Source organism: Hirundo rustica, chromosome 7 (genome assembly GCF_015227805.2).
Source record: "Hirundo rustica isolate bHirRus1 chromosome 7, bHirRus1.pri.v3, whole genome shotgun sequence".
NCBI classification, from domain to species: domain Eukaryota; kingdom Metazoa; phylum Chordata; class Aves; order Passeriformes; family Hirundinidae; genus Hirundo; species Hirundo rustica.
This window is the reverse complement of record NC_053456.1, coordinates 26,403,957-26,418,820: the sequence shown is the minus strand read 5'-3', so window position 1 is coordinate 26,418,820 and position 14,864 is coordinate 26,403,957. Positions and strand designations below refer to the sequence as shown.

The window sequence follows — 14,864 nt, the reverse complement described above, 5'->3', positions numbered from 1 at the left end:
CTTCAAAGAAATCAATTGGATTGGTTAAGAATCCTAAGAATAGCCACTTGAAAAGGATGTACTTTAGGTTTTGGTGGTGCTTCTTGCACGGTAATGTAAAAATAATCCATATAAATGACAATTTTAATGGACTTTATTGTGGGTTACTGTAATACCCTTTTAGATTTCCTAGTTACTGCTACCAAATGTAGTCCTACAAATTCCTAGCTCTGGAGTATTTGCTCTTGGTTTTGGTCCAAGTTTTTTTTAGTGAACTTTAGTCAATTCAATGACAGAATTTGAAGAGTTGTTTTTACTTAAAAATAATCTGATAAATTTAAAACTTCCTAATATTAAGACAATATCTCTGTCTTATGACCTCGCTCAGTAGCTGTAAATAGGGTTTTTTACAGTGAAATATTAATAGATACAAGATTATTGTTAAATTACTTTGTGGTACTATAAATCATAGTGCCTTTTTATCCTGTTATCTTCTTTAAAGCTTTCTGTGGCATATACCGGACATGTCTTAAGAGGGCAGCCTTACTTTCCAGAAGCATATCTTCAGACCTCCTCAGCTAACTGAATGCTTGTATTTCTCAAACTTGTGGATTAGGGTACTTAATGTTCTGAGCGTATGCACACATATACAGAAACAGAAGCATTTAAAAAATAATGCAGTATGAATGTGAATAGCTTTCCTAAAAAATCAAAAAAAATCCTAACATGTGCGTGGGGGTTATATATATGCAAATGCAAAAAACCGTGTCACAATTCATCTTGGGGGTGTATGGGAAAGAACTTTAATTATTCAGTTAAATAATTTTTTAACAGGCTTTTTGGTCTCAAGCAAACTTGTATTTCCTGCAGGCTGTTAAGGGGAAGGCTGAGGCCTGATCTATTATGGAGGCAGTAGGACAAAAGCTGCTTATTTGAATGCAAAAAGAAGCTGAACCGTGCTGAGTAGCAGTAATGTTGGCCTGTCTTAGGGTTTCTTAGGCTCTGTGTCTTGAAATTAAATGCACCCGAGTTAATACATACCTTAAACATAGGTATGTATTTACACACACATACACTATATACAAACTTAAGGCAACAACACAAATATGAAAAGTGTCTTAACTGAAAGTTTTAAGTGAGAGCGCACATAATCATGGCAGCTTGTAAGACAGGCATCTAAGAAGAGATTGCAGAAACTAGAAGTGACTGTGAAAAAGGTCAGTTGTGCCCATACCAGATGGACAGTGGCAAAGCATGTGATTCTGACAAAACTGGCATATTTTCATGTAATAAAATGAAAGTTAGGTAAAATTAAGTCAGTATTCTATTCCTGGGAGGGCATAGCATAGCTGTCTTCACAGGTGATCTGGTTTTGCTGTGTTCTTGAATGAAAGGATTTTCACTTGAAATGTAATTTGATAGAAAATTGTCTTGTTGCTTATGTAAACAGGCTTTGCTAATGACCTGATTAAATGTACAGATGAAGCTTATGACATCATATTATCAGATTCCTTCCCAATGTGGTATTAAGAACAGCAAGATTAGTCTAAAATCAATCCACTGGCTGTTTGGAAGGCATTGAAAAAAGTGCACAGCAGGTGTAATTAATGCACAGTGTGATCTGTAATTCAGTGAGCAGATGTTCTGCTGTATGTGGAGTTAGCAGCAGAGAAGGAAACCTGCTGTGGCAGCCCTGCTAGAAGGGAATTGCAGTGTTCAAACTGGAGCAATAAATCTGGTTTCAATAAGGACTAACCCATACAAGATGTGGAGGTGAAATATTCCCCATCCAAAACATCATTCTCCCTCAAAATACGTTCCTTCCTGAAAATAACACACAAACCAGGGCATTTTTACACAGAAAATTATTCTTGGTGTTACCTTGGTGAAAGCAAGACAGATAGGTTTGACCCAGGTTGTGTTTTTATCCAAACATGCCTTCAGACTGAAGGAAGTAGTCAAGTGAAAGGAATGACCTGTGTGTTTCTCAGTCAACGTGCTGTTCTGATGAGGCTCTGAGGTGTGGTAGGTCAGTAAGGGAGTCAGTTGTGAGAGATGACATATTAGGAAATACACCATAGCCACAGAATATTGCCCGAGAAGTCAGACACTCTTGTCCCTTTAGAACAACAGAAAAATTGTTCTAAAACACTGATAGAATCTCTGATTGTTAAAAATATCCGTTTTATCAAAGTTATAGTCAGAACTAAATATCCCCAATTTAACATGTAACTCATGGCTCTGATAAGATAGTCTTAATTACAAATATATATTGCTCTCTAAACCTTGACTAAAACAATTTCCTGATTATCATTTTAGCTTCACTAAAAGCATAAAATCTCAGCCTTCAGCTAGCTTAAAAACATCTGGTGGTGGGCAGGCTCTGCAGCAGAAAGATCTTGAAGCTGGTTTAATACAGTGAATATTTTCCAGTCACATCATGACAACAGTCCTGTGGCCTCTGTTAGAATGGGCTGGAACCTCAACCCACTAAGCCAAGAAGAAGAACCAAGCTGATGATACTTGGAGGCTAACAAGAGGGCCTGAGTTTCTTAAAAAGCTGTAAACAACAAGGAAAAATGTGAAAGGAACTAATTTCAAATTTTTATGAACCAAACATTATAGAACTTTATATTTAGTTGCATCTAATGTTACACATTAGTGCATCTTTAAGATTATGGACTTAAATAGGTAAAACCAGGGTAGTTTGTCGTTTGAAAATATAATGAGCGTGTAGAGTTAGACAGATTACTTGTACTTTATGTTTGATGATTTTGTTTGTTTAAACTAAGTATATTATCACTGAGGAGTGTGCATGAAAGGTGTCACAGTTAGCAGTGTCTGGCTCCTGTTTTGGATAGCTGTCTCAGTTTCTAGAATACCTCAGTATCATAATTGACACACTTCCTTCTGGTTTTCTTAGAGATTTCGTGACACATCACTGGAAGATCCCCCATTTTACACATCTAACGTCACTTTCAGGAAAAGGGGAACATGACATTCCTTTTTTCCATCTTTCTTCAGTGCATGTGGACTCATTCCTATTTGAAATTGCCTTTGGGGTGTTTTTGTTTTGATACATAAATAGATTATAGCAAGACCTATGAGAGATGTTGAGTATTCTGCAAGTGATAGTGCTCTAAAGCCCACTTTTTAGAAACCCAGGCTGTTACATCTGTAGTTGCCTTTATTCTGTTCTGCAACAAGGCTTTTATAATTAATATAATTTTTTCTAGAGGCAATCCCTGTTATTCTGTGATAAAAATTTTATTCCACTTTATAGAAATTAAATGGCAGCAATGGAATTTCATGAAATTTCAGTCAAATCTTGTGTTTTAAAACGTGGGTAAACACATAAGCAGTTGCAGGTTTATACCTTTTAGAAGCAGTGGGTAAAACTGAGTCTCCAAAAGATTTTGAGTTATTCTGCCGGACAATTTCTTTAATCCATGTTTTTTGTCTTTTTTGTGGGGGTTCTTTTCAGGGTTCTTTGTGCAAATATTTGAGTCTCCACACAAGTGACTGGGTGAGCTCTTGTCGTTTGGCTCACTCGATAACTCGGGGCTTGGCGTACCTGCACACGGAGCTGCCTCGAGGAGGTAAGGCCAGGAGGGGAGGCAAAGATCTCCAGTATATTCTTATTTCTATCAGGTGGTAGATTCCAGCCTTTCTTTTATCCCGCTGTGAGTAGGAAATGATGCATGCAAATAGAGATTGCTCCCTCCTTGTGAGGAACCCCGTGCTGTGGGCTCTGTGACCCTTGTGTGAAAGCTGAGCCCGAGGTGGGAGAGCCCCAGAGAGAGGCAGAGTTGTGCAGTGCTGCTGTGTCATGGCAGCACGTTACTGAGGGCCTGAGGCTCTGCCTGCCTCTCTGGCAGGGAGCAAACAAATGAGGTGTTCTGTCTGCTTTTGCAGTTCGGAAACGAATCGCCAGAGCCATTTTTAGTTTGTGTGCGAACACAGATTTTACACTGTATAGTGTAAAGTTAAGTCTTCTAACCCCACATCTCTGGATTTTCACATTTATCACATCTCTGGATTTTTGGCTGAGGGTTGGGGCCTAGTCTTTGGTGTGTACAAACAATACTGCCGCACTTCTATTGGAGTACTGGCTGTGACAATGTATTGATTTGGATCTTTCTATGTCTGTGTGCGTCCGTCAGCCAGTCATTCATCAGCTAAAGTATCATAAGTTTGAAGCAGATATTCTGAGATCTGTGATGAATCGAGCTGCAGAATATGGCCTGGCACTGAAACCTTAGGTTTTTGGCAGTAATTAAAAGTTGGTTTTATTATATCTGCATTAAGGTCCTAATGTTTGGATTAAAATTTCAAACTATATATCTCAAATGTTAAGCATGAGTGCTAGCAAAGAATGACAACTAAAGGTGCTATTAAAAGTGCTGAAAATACCCAAATCGGTATTCCTGTGTGCCATTGAAACTGCAGCTATCATCTTAACTTTGTCATTTTGAGATGTGCAGACAGGTGTGTCCATTAGCAGTCAGGAAATGTGCAAGCTTTCCCTCATAAAGGAGAGACAGCCACCGTCTGTGAATGCTAGGAAGGAACGCATGGTGTGGAATAAATTCCACAGTAAAAGAGTTCTGTACTGCTGACTGCTTCACTAACAAAATAAATAAAAACCAGGAACAAGCGAGATTATTCTTTGGAAAAGATCAGATCCCTTGCAAGATGAATATGTTCGGGCTCTCTGGAATGATATTGTCTGCATATCTTCTGAATAAGTGCCAATGGTAATTTCAATTATAATGTAAATAATCGGTGCTGTGTTTGACACAGGAGTGTGGAAATGACAGAGAGTACTTGGAATGGCTGTAAGGGCTGTGGCAGCAGGTCTGTGTTTCAGTGTACAGTGTCTCCACTGCCAAAATCATGCTGAAATGTCCCTTGGGAACAAGACTGATGGTGAACATTACAACTGTATATGGCAGTAGCCTAATACATCGTATAGATACAGTGAAACTCTGGATGCCAGTCAGTTCTGTCTAGATAGCTTCCTCTGGAGCTCATTGCAAAGAAGCAAAAACATTAGCTTTCTAAAAAATAAGTTCTGTTTTTAATAGCTGAGCAGACATAATGAGGTTCTCTCATTTTGGCAAGCAGTAGAGTTGCTCAGATAGTAACAAGCAGTTCTGTGTGTGCAAACAGACCATTACAAACCTGCCATATCCCACCGTGACCTGAACAGCCGCAACGTCCTGGTCAAGAATGACGGAACGTGTGTCATCAGTGATTTTGGACTCTCCATGAAGTTAACTGGCAACAGACTGGTACGGCCAGGTGAGGAAGACAATGCAGCCATTAGTGAGGTAAGTACAAATGGTTGGATGAATGTTCGGGGGTACAATTGCTGCAGTGGGGAATGACTGCAGTATGGGTGAGAAGTGGCTGAAGCCTCCATAGGAGGAAACTGGTTTCATTCTCAAAATAGTCATCACAAACCTGCTGTTTTGAAAGGCAGTAGATTGGCAGACTGAAGTTTCTGTGTGAGATATGAGAAGACGCGAGGTAGGTTTGGTTGCCATGTTCTCTGTGGTTATGTGGTACAGGTCCCTTTGGTCTTATACTGCAAATGCCGACTGAAGACCAAACATTCTTTAGTTTTGGGTTTAATTTTCGGTTTTGGTGTTAATTTTTCTGAAATTATGTCATGCCACATTCTGCATCTTCTGCTTGACATCTAGTACAGGCTACTGAAGTACAGTGAGACTGTTTTAAACAGAGTGCCCAGTGGTTCAGTGTAGTCGTCCGTGCTTTTACAGAAAACCTTCGTATGTCGTTCAAAGAACATGCTACGCAGAGCTAGTCACCCTCCCTTAGAAAGCAAGTGCTAAATTGAAAATACCTATTGCAGAAGAGCTCCATCTAGATCTTCCCATAGTGAACAAAGAAACAGGGAAAATGCTGGTTAAAATGCAGGGATGTGGAATAGTCCTTTGACAGAATATTGTCCTACGAGTACTGATGAGTAAGTGCTCTAATCTGACACATGTCCTAATGAAAATGAATGGGTATCTTCCAAACTGTTAATAACCTTTGACTATAGAAGATGTAGGATGGAACCTTCCTGACAGGATTAGAGAACAAGTTTCCTAGTCAGCAGGATCCTCTTCCCTTATGATACATACCTTGGTGTTTAACAGAGTAACTTGGAAAAAGAAACATTTCTACGATATCATATTTCATAGGAGAACATTAAGTAAGGGACAAAATAATTCTGTTTTGGTACATAGAAAAAAGTGACAAAGTAGGGGAAGCGTTTTGTTATGACTAGACTGGTAAGAATCTAGAAGCTGAGGACATTGATTAGGAACGAGCTGTGTTTTCCTTAACTGTAAAAAATTCCAACCAGAATAGGGCATTAAAAAACTTAATTGAATTTGGAAATTACTTCCTGATGTGAGGCTTTGATTTGTTGTTTTCCCAGGTCGGTACGATCCGCTATATGGCCCCAGAAGTGCTCGAAGGAGCAGTGAACTTGAGGGACTGTGAATCTGCTTTGAAACAAGTGGATATGTACGCACTTGGCCTTATCTACTGGGAGATATTCATGCGATGTACAGACCTCTTCCCAGGTAACGGAAAGAACTGCGGAGCACCGTCATCGGAGGAAGCGGCGCCAAGCGACCGAAGCTACTCCCGAGCCCGAGCTTTTGGGAGTGGGGAAGGGACGTGGTTCCCTCAGTTGCTTTGCCATTAAGTCGGTGCCATCTAGTGTTCGAGGTGGTGCTTGTCAGGACGGTGTGTCTGGGGGCGAGGCGTGGTTCCTGCTGCAGGAATTGGTGTTACCTGTTGCAGACCTCGTGCTAAGTGCCATTTGAGTGTTATTGTTGTCCGGAGTTTAAAAACACTGAGAGTTAGGCTGATGGCAAAGGCAGAGTTTCCAGTTCTGAGAACTGATAGAAGTGCCTGGAGTGTCTTTCAGACTTTTCATTGTGAAAAAATGTTATGACTTAATATAGCCTTTAGTCAGTTGTACTTTTATTTATGATAGGACATTGAAAATTCAGGGAAATCCTCCCTACCTGTAATGTAAACCAAAAGGACGTGGATTTAAAATTTACACGTGAGATTGTGCCACAGCCACCATCTTTTTCCCAAGCTACAGCACACAGAATGAATCTAAAATGCAGTATATGCTCTCTACAGTCCAACAGCTATACTTTATGTGCAGAGGCTTGTAATCTTACTGGAGTTCCATCCTGGATGAAGTACATAAATGTAATCAGTCAGTGGCGTTTCACAGAAAGTAGGTGTCATCTTCAGGCTCCACGACATTCCAAATGTGCCGCTGAACCTGCACAGTCTGAGGATGCCATGCTTTGAAAGGTTGCTGAGCAGCACTGAAGTCATTTGCAGTTAATTCAGCTTTCTTTGGAAGTTAGACTTTGGGGAAAGTGAGGAACATCTCGATAGACAGCAACTTTGATAATGCCTTTCATCAACTGAAAGCCTTTGCTCTGCCTTTTAATCTGTGATTGATTTTTTTCCCTTTCTTTCTTTTGCTAACAGGGGAATCTGTGCCAGAGTACCAGATGGCTTTCCAGACTGAAGTCGGAAACCATCCCACTTTTGAAGATATGCAAGTCTTGGTGTCTAGAGAGAAGCAAAGACCAAAATTCCCAGAAGCATGGAAGGAGAACAGCCTGGTGAGAGAGAGTATTTTCAAAGATACAGTAATTTAACCAGCTTCAGGGTGTACTCACTTCTTAAAAGCAGTTTTTTAGGTTTGGGGTTTTATTCCTCTTTGTTGGAATTGAAGGATAGGGAGCTGTTTTTGACTGGACTTCTTAAATATTTAGTTCAGTTTTTAAAAGTTACTGATGTGAAAAACTGTATTTCTTTAAAGGAAAAATACTCTTCTTGTTGTTGCATGCTGCAGTGTGATATACAGAAGATAACCTGTTACATTCATTTTAGATACCCTCTGTAGTATTGTGCATGAAGTACACGTGTTCTCTGTGTGCTGAATGACAAACACAAAGCCATTTTTTGCCTTTTGACATCTTATAAACTAATAAAACTGAACTAAAATACCAACTAAAATAGCTGGCAAAAATGTCAATATACTCTTCCAAAACTAAAATTGGTAAACATTGTAATAAACTTTTTTGAACTTCTGTAGTCCTCGGGACTTATAGAGGCTAAAGCTTCTGGCAATCATTTAATTATAACTACATAAAAATTTTATATGGCTTCATTTGATCTGCAATTTTTATTTTCAAGACTATAAACATCATAATATTGTTGTTTTGAACGAATGTAGCTATGGCTTGGAGCCTTGCTGCTGCAGGCCAACAAGTTAGAGCAAGTCAGCTGAACTCTGGTGAGAGTCTGTGCCTGCTTTCATCTGCAGCAAAGGTCAGGTAATGTGAATCCCCTCAGCTTAGAGGGGCTGTTTGTCTTTTATTACAAGCAAAGTGCAATGCAAACGGTTACTGGGTTCCACCTGATACAAGGTAATACAGCTTAATTCAAGTATGAAAATGGCATACTTGACTGTTATTTTAAAAGGTACTTTTTGTTATCCCCTTCTGGAAATGATGCCCTTCAGTCTTCAGAGACTTTGGTGGTTGATAAGTCTGTAGCTACTGTGCAGACAAGGAGGAGCTCAAGGCCTGACCTGTGCTGGTGCTTGTAAAAACATAGGAACCTGCTTTCAGAGAGGAGTATAGCCTGCAGTGGTACTCTGCAGTAAAACATGTTGTAACCAAGCTGAGAACTTCCAAGAGGTGCTTTTATTATACATTTTTGGCCAGCCAGACTCGGGGGCAAAGGAGGGAGAGAGGAAGAAAGAGAAATCAGTGCCCAGAGTGTATAGGGAATCAAACAACAGCTGTTTTAACTATAGCCATGTCGGTAAATGCAAGAACCAAGCTTGACAACTGTTTTTGAAGATAAAACTGAAACAGTGCAAGGTTTGTTTTGCAGACTACCATTTTAAATGTTAATTATGTTCTAGCAAGCTGATAGACTCCAGCATTATTAGATGATTCCCATATTTAAAATGCCTAACACATTCTTTGCGTTAGTAATTATTTTTTCCAAATAATCAAAATGGTGATGATAGCTCCAGTTCTAAGAATTGATCTATATTATTGCTTTAAGAGAAAATAAGAAGACTCACAGTGTCAAACAACTTGTCCTCCACCCTATGCTAGTCTAGGATAATATCTAGGGCAGATAGTGTAGAAAGTTAAGCTCCAGCTAACCTCTCTCTGGACCCAGGTCTTAACCTCCTGTATTTAATGCATGGAATAAAAGACTTTTCCCCATTATTTAAAGCTCTGCTGACATGTTGGGTTATAACACCTTCATGCAAATTCACCTGTGAAAGAAATACATTTGTCCTTTTCATTTGAGAAATACAAATAAAAACAAATGTTTTATTTTTTAATCACATAATTAAGGTACTCAAAAGATGTGGAATCCTGATTTGTGGTTACCTCTGCAGTCTCAGTCTGCTTCTGGAACCATCTATGTTATGTTACAGACCTTGATTAGCAGTATTGTTTTTCGCAGTATAGAGCAGCAACCTGAGCACAGGATGTGCATAAAATAATTCAAGGGCTATAAACTGTGTTGAGATGTTGCAGTATTCTTGTCTCACTTGCCCAAGTGGAGTCCAGGCTTGACTTCAGAGGTCAGCACTGATGGATATTAACAAAGTAATAGAATAATGCAAGTTTCTGGTCCCTTCTGTCATTTTGATGAGTGCTAGTACTTGTAAATAGTTCACTTTAACATAGTTGTCTTTGAACCTGAAATTGATAGAGAACACATAATCTTGGTAAATGTGACGCTAAGGAACTTGAGTTTTGATAACTGTCTATACAACCACAACTGTGTTCCTTTAACGATCCTTAGCACATCAAAAGGAAATGATCTGCTAGAGGACAGACAGGATTCAATTAAACACCGGTTGAATTTGCTGCTGATGAAACCTGTAGGAGAGAGTCTTGCAAAGAGGCAAGGCAGGAGATTAGGCTGTCCACTGGCTTAGTCTAAACTGTGATGAAATCAAGTCCTGAAAGCTGAATGAAGGCATTTAGTTGTGGGAGAGAAAATGGATCCAGTACCCTTTCTTGTCCTTGTCCCTGAGGGTGCTTTTAGATTCATGTCGCGCAGCTAAGGAGAGGGTATTGGCTTATCCCTCTGCTGTGGGGAGGGAGATGGAAGGTTTGCTTGTGGGGGAGCTCGTCCCCACCTGTGCAGGCAGAGCTGCATCGCCGAGCAGCAGGGATTGCCAGATGCAGGTCATGCCAGGAGCCCGCTCCGTGCATGAGGAGCTCTTGGCTCATGCTCTGGCTTCCAGTGCCAGAAGGGCACAAGGCAGTTCTGGCACAGAGAACCCAATGAGTGCCTTAGTGCCCAGCTGGGATTATGCACAGTCCTCAGTGCTGGAGAGGTTAAAGCTGGGCTGTGGATGTGAGCCGTGCTGGCAAACCAGATCCTCTCCATGGGCCACAGACTGGCAGCAGGGACCCATAAACGTCTGCCTGGCTTTTGTACTCCAGATGGAGTGGAAGAAGAAGTGTTCAGTGCTCGTCATTTCAGTTCTTTCCTCTCCAGTTCCCTGAACATATGGCAGCGTGTTTTGGAGGTCTTGAGCTCTAATCCCGACTGTACAGTTCATCCCACAGTGTATGCCAGGAACACGTGTGTGTTTCTGTTTCTGTGCCTGTAAAACAAATGCAACAAAAATCTCCTCCCGTGGCGCAGACAAATTCATTGATATTTACGAGACATTTGGATGTCACTGTGGTAAACAGAGGAAGACAAGGCTGATGAAGTGAGTACTGCCGTTATTTGCATACAGTGCAGGGGACCGAGGCAGTGACCACTAGCAGAACTGTGAGGATAACCCTGGCAGCGTTTCCCAAATATCAGCCATTCTTAGTACACAGCTCTCGTAAGGCAGGGAGAGTGAGCAGAGCATGCATCCAGCAGAGGGCTGGCTGAAGGCTGTATGGACACTGGTGAATGGAGCTTTTCCAAAGTGTCTTCCCAGCTGATGTGTTTACGTGAGGTGTGATAATATTAGACTTGCAAATTGCTATTATTAGGTCAAATTAGCTTTGAATGAAATTGTGTATCTCCTGTTGCTCTCTTTCACCAGCTTGTGACTGTTTTCAGGCTTACAGAATGCTGCCATAAAACAGTAAATGAGAAGCACGATATAAAGGTAAAATAACTTAAAGGGGTTTTGTCTCTTGGCAGGCTGTGAGGTCACTTAAAGAAACAATTGAAGACTGTTGGGATCAAGATGCGGAAGCTCGACTTACAGCACAGTGTGCTGAAGAGAGAATGGCAGAACTCATGATGATCTGGGAGAGAAATAAATCAGTTAGTCCAACAGTCAACCCTATGTCAACTGCCATGCAAAATGAGAGGTAAGAAGAGCACGCATTTGGGTTTAGTCAGCAGGAAATGCCCAATGCAGTGCTCGGCTCACTCCGGGACAGAAGCTCCAGCTTGCTTCACCCATTAAGTGGTGTGCGTTACGTGACCTAACCTGCCTATAGTATTGCATGACACAATCCCAATTGCTTGTGTTCTTAACATCTCCTGGGTGTCCCCAGAATTCAGGCACCTGTGTTTCTCACTGAGGAGCCTTTTAACCTGAGCTTAGGCAAACTGTCTCAGCGGGCTTGCCATGATACAAAGTGACAAAGTGAGTTATCTTTAAGTACACTTGCTAAACGATACATAAAACCTCTGTTTAAAGCGTTCTGATAAAAACTCTGAATTTGCAGTCAGTACAGCTCAGGAAATTAGCAAGCCTCAAACCTCTAGCTTTTCAGTTAACAAACTGCAGGGCCATTGTTTTAAGTCATTGTTATTCTGACCCCCGCAAAAGAAGTGCTGCCTGTTCTCTGCTTATATATGACCCCGGGGGGGAATGAGGATTTGCAGAACTGACTTTAGTGCTAAATAGTACACTCTAGAAATCCAGATTTGAGCGAAGAATAATGTTGCTGTATATGACAGTGTTTATTGTCATGAAAAAATACTATGTTCAAATCGTATCATACCTAAATTGTCACAATAGTAGAGTTTTCATGGTTTAGGACCTTGTAACATTTTCCCAGCATCGCTTATTTGATCTTGTCTGTTGGGTTTTTGTTGACCATTTTCAGCATCACTTCTCTACATCTAGAACAGAACCCTATCAGTACTTTGCCAACCGGACAAACAGCATATTGGACAAATAGAAGATTACTGTTCTCTTAGGAAGTAATATCCATGATGAAATTTTGCCCTCGTAAACCCAATTTTCTTATTCCCAGCGCTTTTCAAGGAAGTTGCTGTAATACCTCAGTTTGTGCTGTATCTGTCCTTAGTTTATGCATGAAAAGAAACAGAAAGACACTCAGCTCTCTTAAATGACAGGCATTATAGTATGAAGTAATTTTTATGTGTATGATCTTAATACCACTTACTTTTTCTTAAAGGAATCTGTCACATCATAGACGTGTATCAAAGATAAGGCCATATCCAGATTATTCTTCCTCTTCCTACATTGAAGATTCAATCCACCACACTGACAGCATAGTGAAAAACATTTCTTCTGAGCATTCAATGTCCACTACACCATTGACTTCAGGGGAAAAGAACAGAAATTCCATTAACTACGAGCGGCAGCAAGCACAAGCTCGCATCCCTAGTCCTGAAACAAGTGTCACCAGTTTGTCCGCCACCAATACAGCTGGCCTCACTCCTAGCACTGGCATGACCACCATATCCGAAATGCCTTACTCGGATGAAACAAACTTACACGCTACAAACGTCATGCAGCCAGGTGGGCCCACCCCTGTTTGTCTGCAGCTAACAGAGGAGGACTTGGAGACGAATAAATTGGATCCGAAAGAAGTGGATAAGAATCTGAAAGAAAGCTCTGATGAGAACCTGATGGAACATTCTCTTAAGCAGTTTAGCGGGCCAGATCCACTCAGCAGCACTAGTTCCAGCTTGCTTTATCCACTGATAAAACTCGCAGTAGAGGTGACAGGACAACAGGACTTCACACAAGCTACCAACGGTCAGGCCTGCTTGATTCCAGATGTCCCATCTGCTCAGGTCTATCCTCTGCCCAAGCAGCAGAACCTTCCGAAGAGGCCTACTAGCCTCCCTCTAAACACCAAAAATTCAACAAAGGAGCCCCGGTTAAAATTTGGCGGCAAGCACAAATCAAATTTGAAGCAAGTGGAGACAGGCGTTGCCAAGATGAACACGATCAACGCCGCAGAGCCTCACGTCGTGACAGTTACCATGAACGGAGTGGCTGGGAGGAGCCACGGCATAAACTCTCACGCTGGCACAGCGCAGTACGCCAATGGCACGGTGCCCTCCGGCCAGAGCGGCGCTTCGGTGGCGCAGAGGGCCCAGGAGATGCTTCAGAACCAGTTCAGTGGGGAGGACAGTCGGCTGAATATCAATTCCAGTCCCGACGAGCACGAGCCCTTGCTGAGGCGGGAGCAGCAGGTTGGCCACGATGAAGGTGTTCTGGACCGCCTGGTAGACAGGAGGGAGCGACCTCTGGATAGCGGCCGAACAAACGCCAACAACAACAACAGTAATCCGTGTCCGGACACGGCTGCAGCCAGTATCCAGAGTGTAGTGAGAAACCCTGGGCAGAGCCAGACTAGAAGAGCACAGAGGCCTAATTCGCTGGATCTGTCAGCTACAAGTAGTTTGGATAGCAGTAGTATGCAGTGTAAGTGCCTGCAGGACTGAACGGTTCCCCTAACGCTTTTTTACCTCACATCTGCCTACATCTGCTTGCATAGAAATTATTTCCGTCTCTCCTGTCTCTCCTCAGAGCGTACTTATTAAATCTCATAGAAATGTAATTTCTCTCAGCACAGATTCAGTCTTTCTGATAAGGTCGTGTCTCCATCGTTTCCAGTATATTAGATCGCTGTCATCCTTCCACATACACTGAATAAATCTGTCTCTTTCTAGCCCATCCACACTGACTCCAGGTTAACTTTCATTATTCCTTGCAAGGCTCCTACCTTTGGTAGCTGCAAAGCATATTGAAAAAGTGTCCTATTTTTTTCTGCAAGGACACGTTATACCTTCTTTTTTTTACTTCTCTTCATTCTCTCAAGAATAGCTGTCTCTAAGATGCACTGATTAAAATAATTTATTATAATAACTACTTAAATGCTTCATGATTTTAAAGCAACTGATTTTACTTTATTAGCTCAGCCTAAATCGAGGGTCAGGCATTTTCTATTTTGCTGTCCTAGCTCCAACAATTAGAGCAATTCATCATCAATTTGCCATGTACATGAAAATTAATCCCAGTAATTAGAGAGAGAATTTATTTCAATAGTTTATTCAGAATAACTTCCTTGAGAGTTTTATGGCCAGAGGTCTAAGAGGTTACAATGGGGCTCTCCTTTTTACAGTAAGAATGTAATCATGTAGTTATAGTTAAATTAGGTATATCCAGATTTGAGCCTGTTTGAGCTATTGGAAAGACCTCCTGGTGTGCATTTTAAAGAAAATGTATTTCCAGAAGTCACTGTAGTCTTGAAAGGTGCTTGCAAATCTCATGACTGTGCTTAGGAAGATGCTGTGATACTAGTGGAGTAAACTGGGATGCCAGGCAGCTTGGAAATCAAAGGCTGAAAATCAAATGAGAACATAACTTTCAAGAAATGTAGTTGAATATTCAGCAATGGAATGTTTAAACCTTCCTTTTTAGTAAGAAGCCTTAATTTTTGTCTTAACCTATGTTGATGTGAGTTGAAATTTTACCGAGATAAAGAAAAAAGATCGTTGTGACCAGTGACTGTTTAATTGAGGGTTAGGTTAAAAGAAGGAGTTGTCTAAAGTTTTTTTAACCGTTA

General features: G+C 41.1%; 1 protein-coding gene across 1 annotated transcript in view; it reads left to right on the top strand.

Annotated features, from left to right (window-relative positions):
- The window catches only part of BMPR2 (bone morphogenetic protein receptor type 2), a 105,932-nt gene that overhangs the window by 83,043 nt on the left and 8,025 nt on the right, over positions 1 to 14,864 (top strand). Inside the window, exons 7-12 of the mRNA XM_040070003.2 lie at positions 3,464 to 3,578; positions 5,152 to 5,312; positions 6,431 to 6,578; positions 7,516 to 7,652; positions 11,224 to 11,396; positions 12,459 to 13,720. Of these exons, the coding sequence (XP_039925937.1) occupies positions 3,464 to 3,578; positions 5,152 to 5,312; positions 6,431 to 6,578; positions 7,516 to 7,652; positions 11,224 to 11,396; positions 12,459 to 13,720 (1,996 nt within the window). The remainder of the gene's footprint in view (positions 1 to 3,463; positions 3,579 to 5,151; positions 5,313 to 6,430; positions 6,579 to 7,515; positions 7,653 to 11,223; positions 11,397 to 12,458; positions 13,721 to 14,864) is intronic.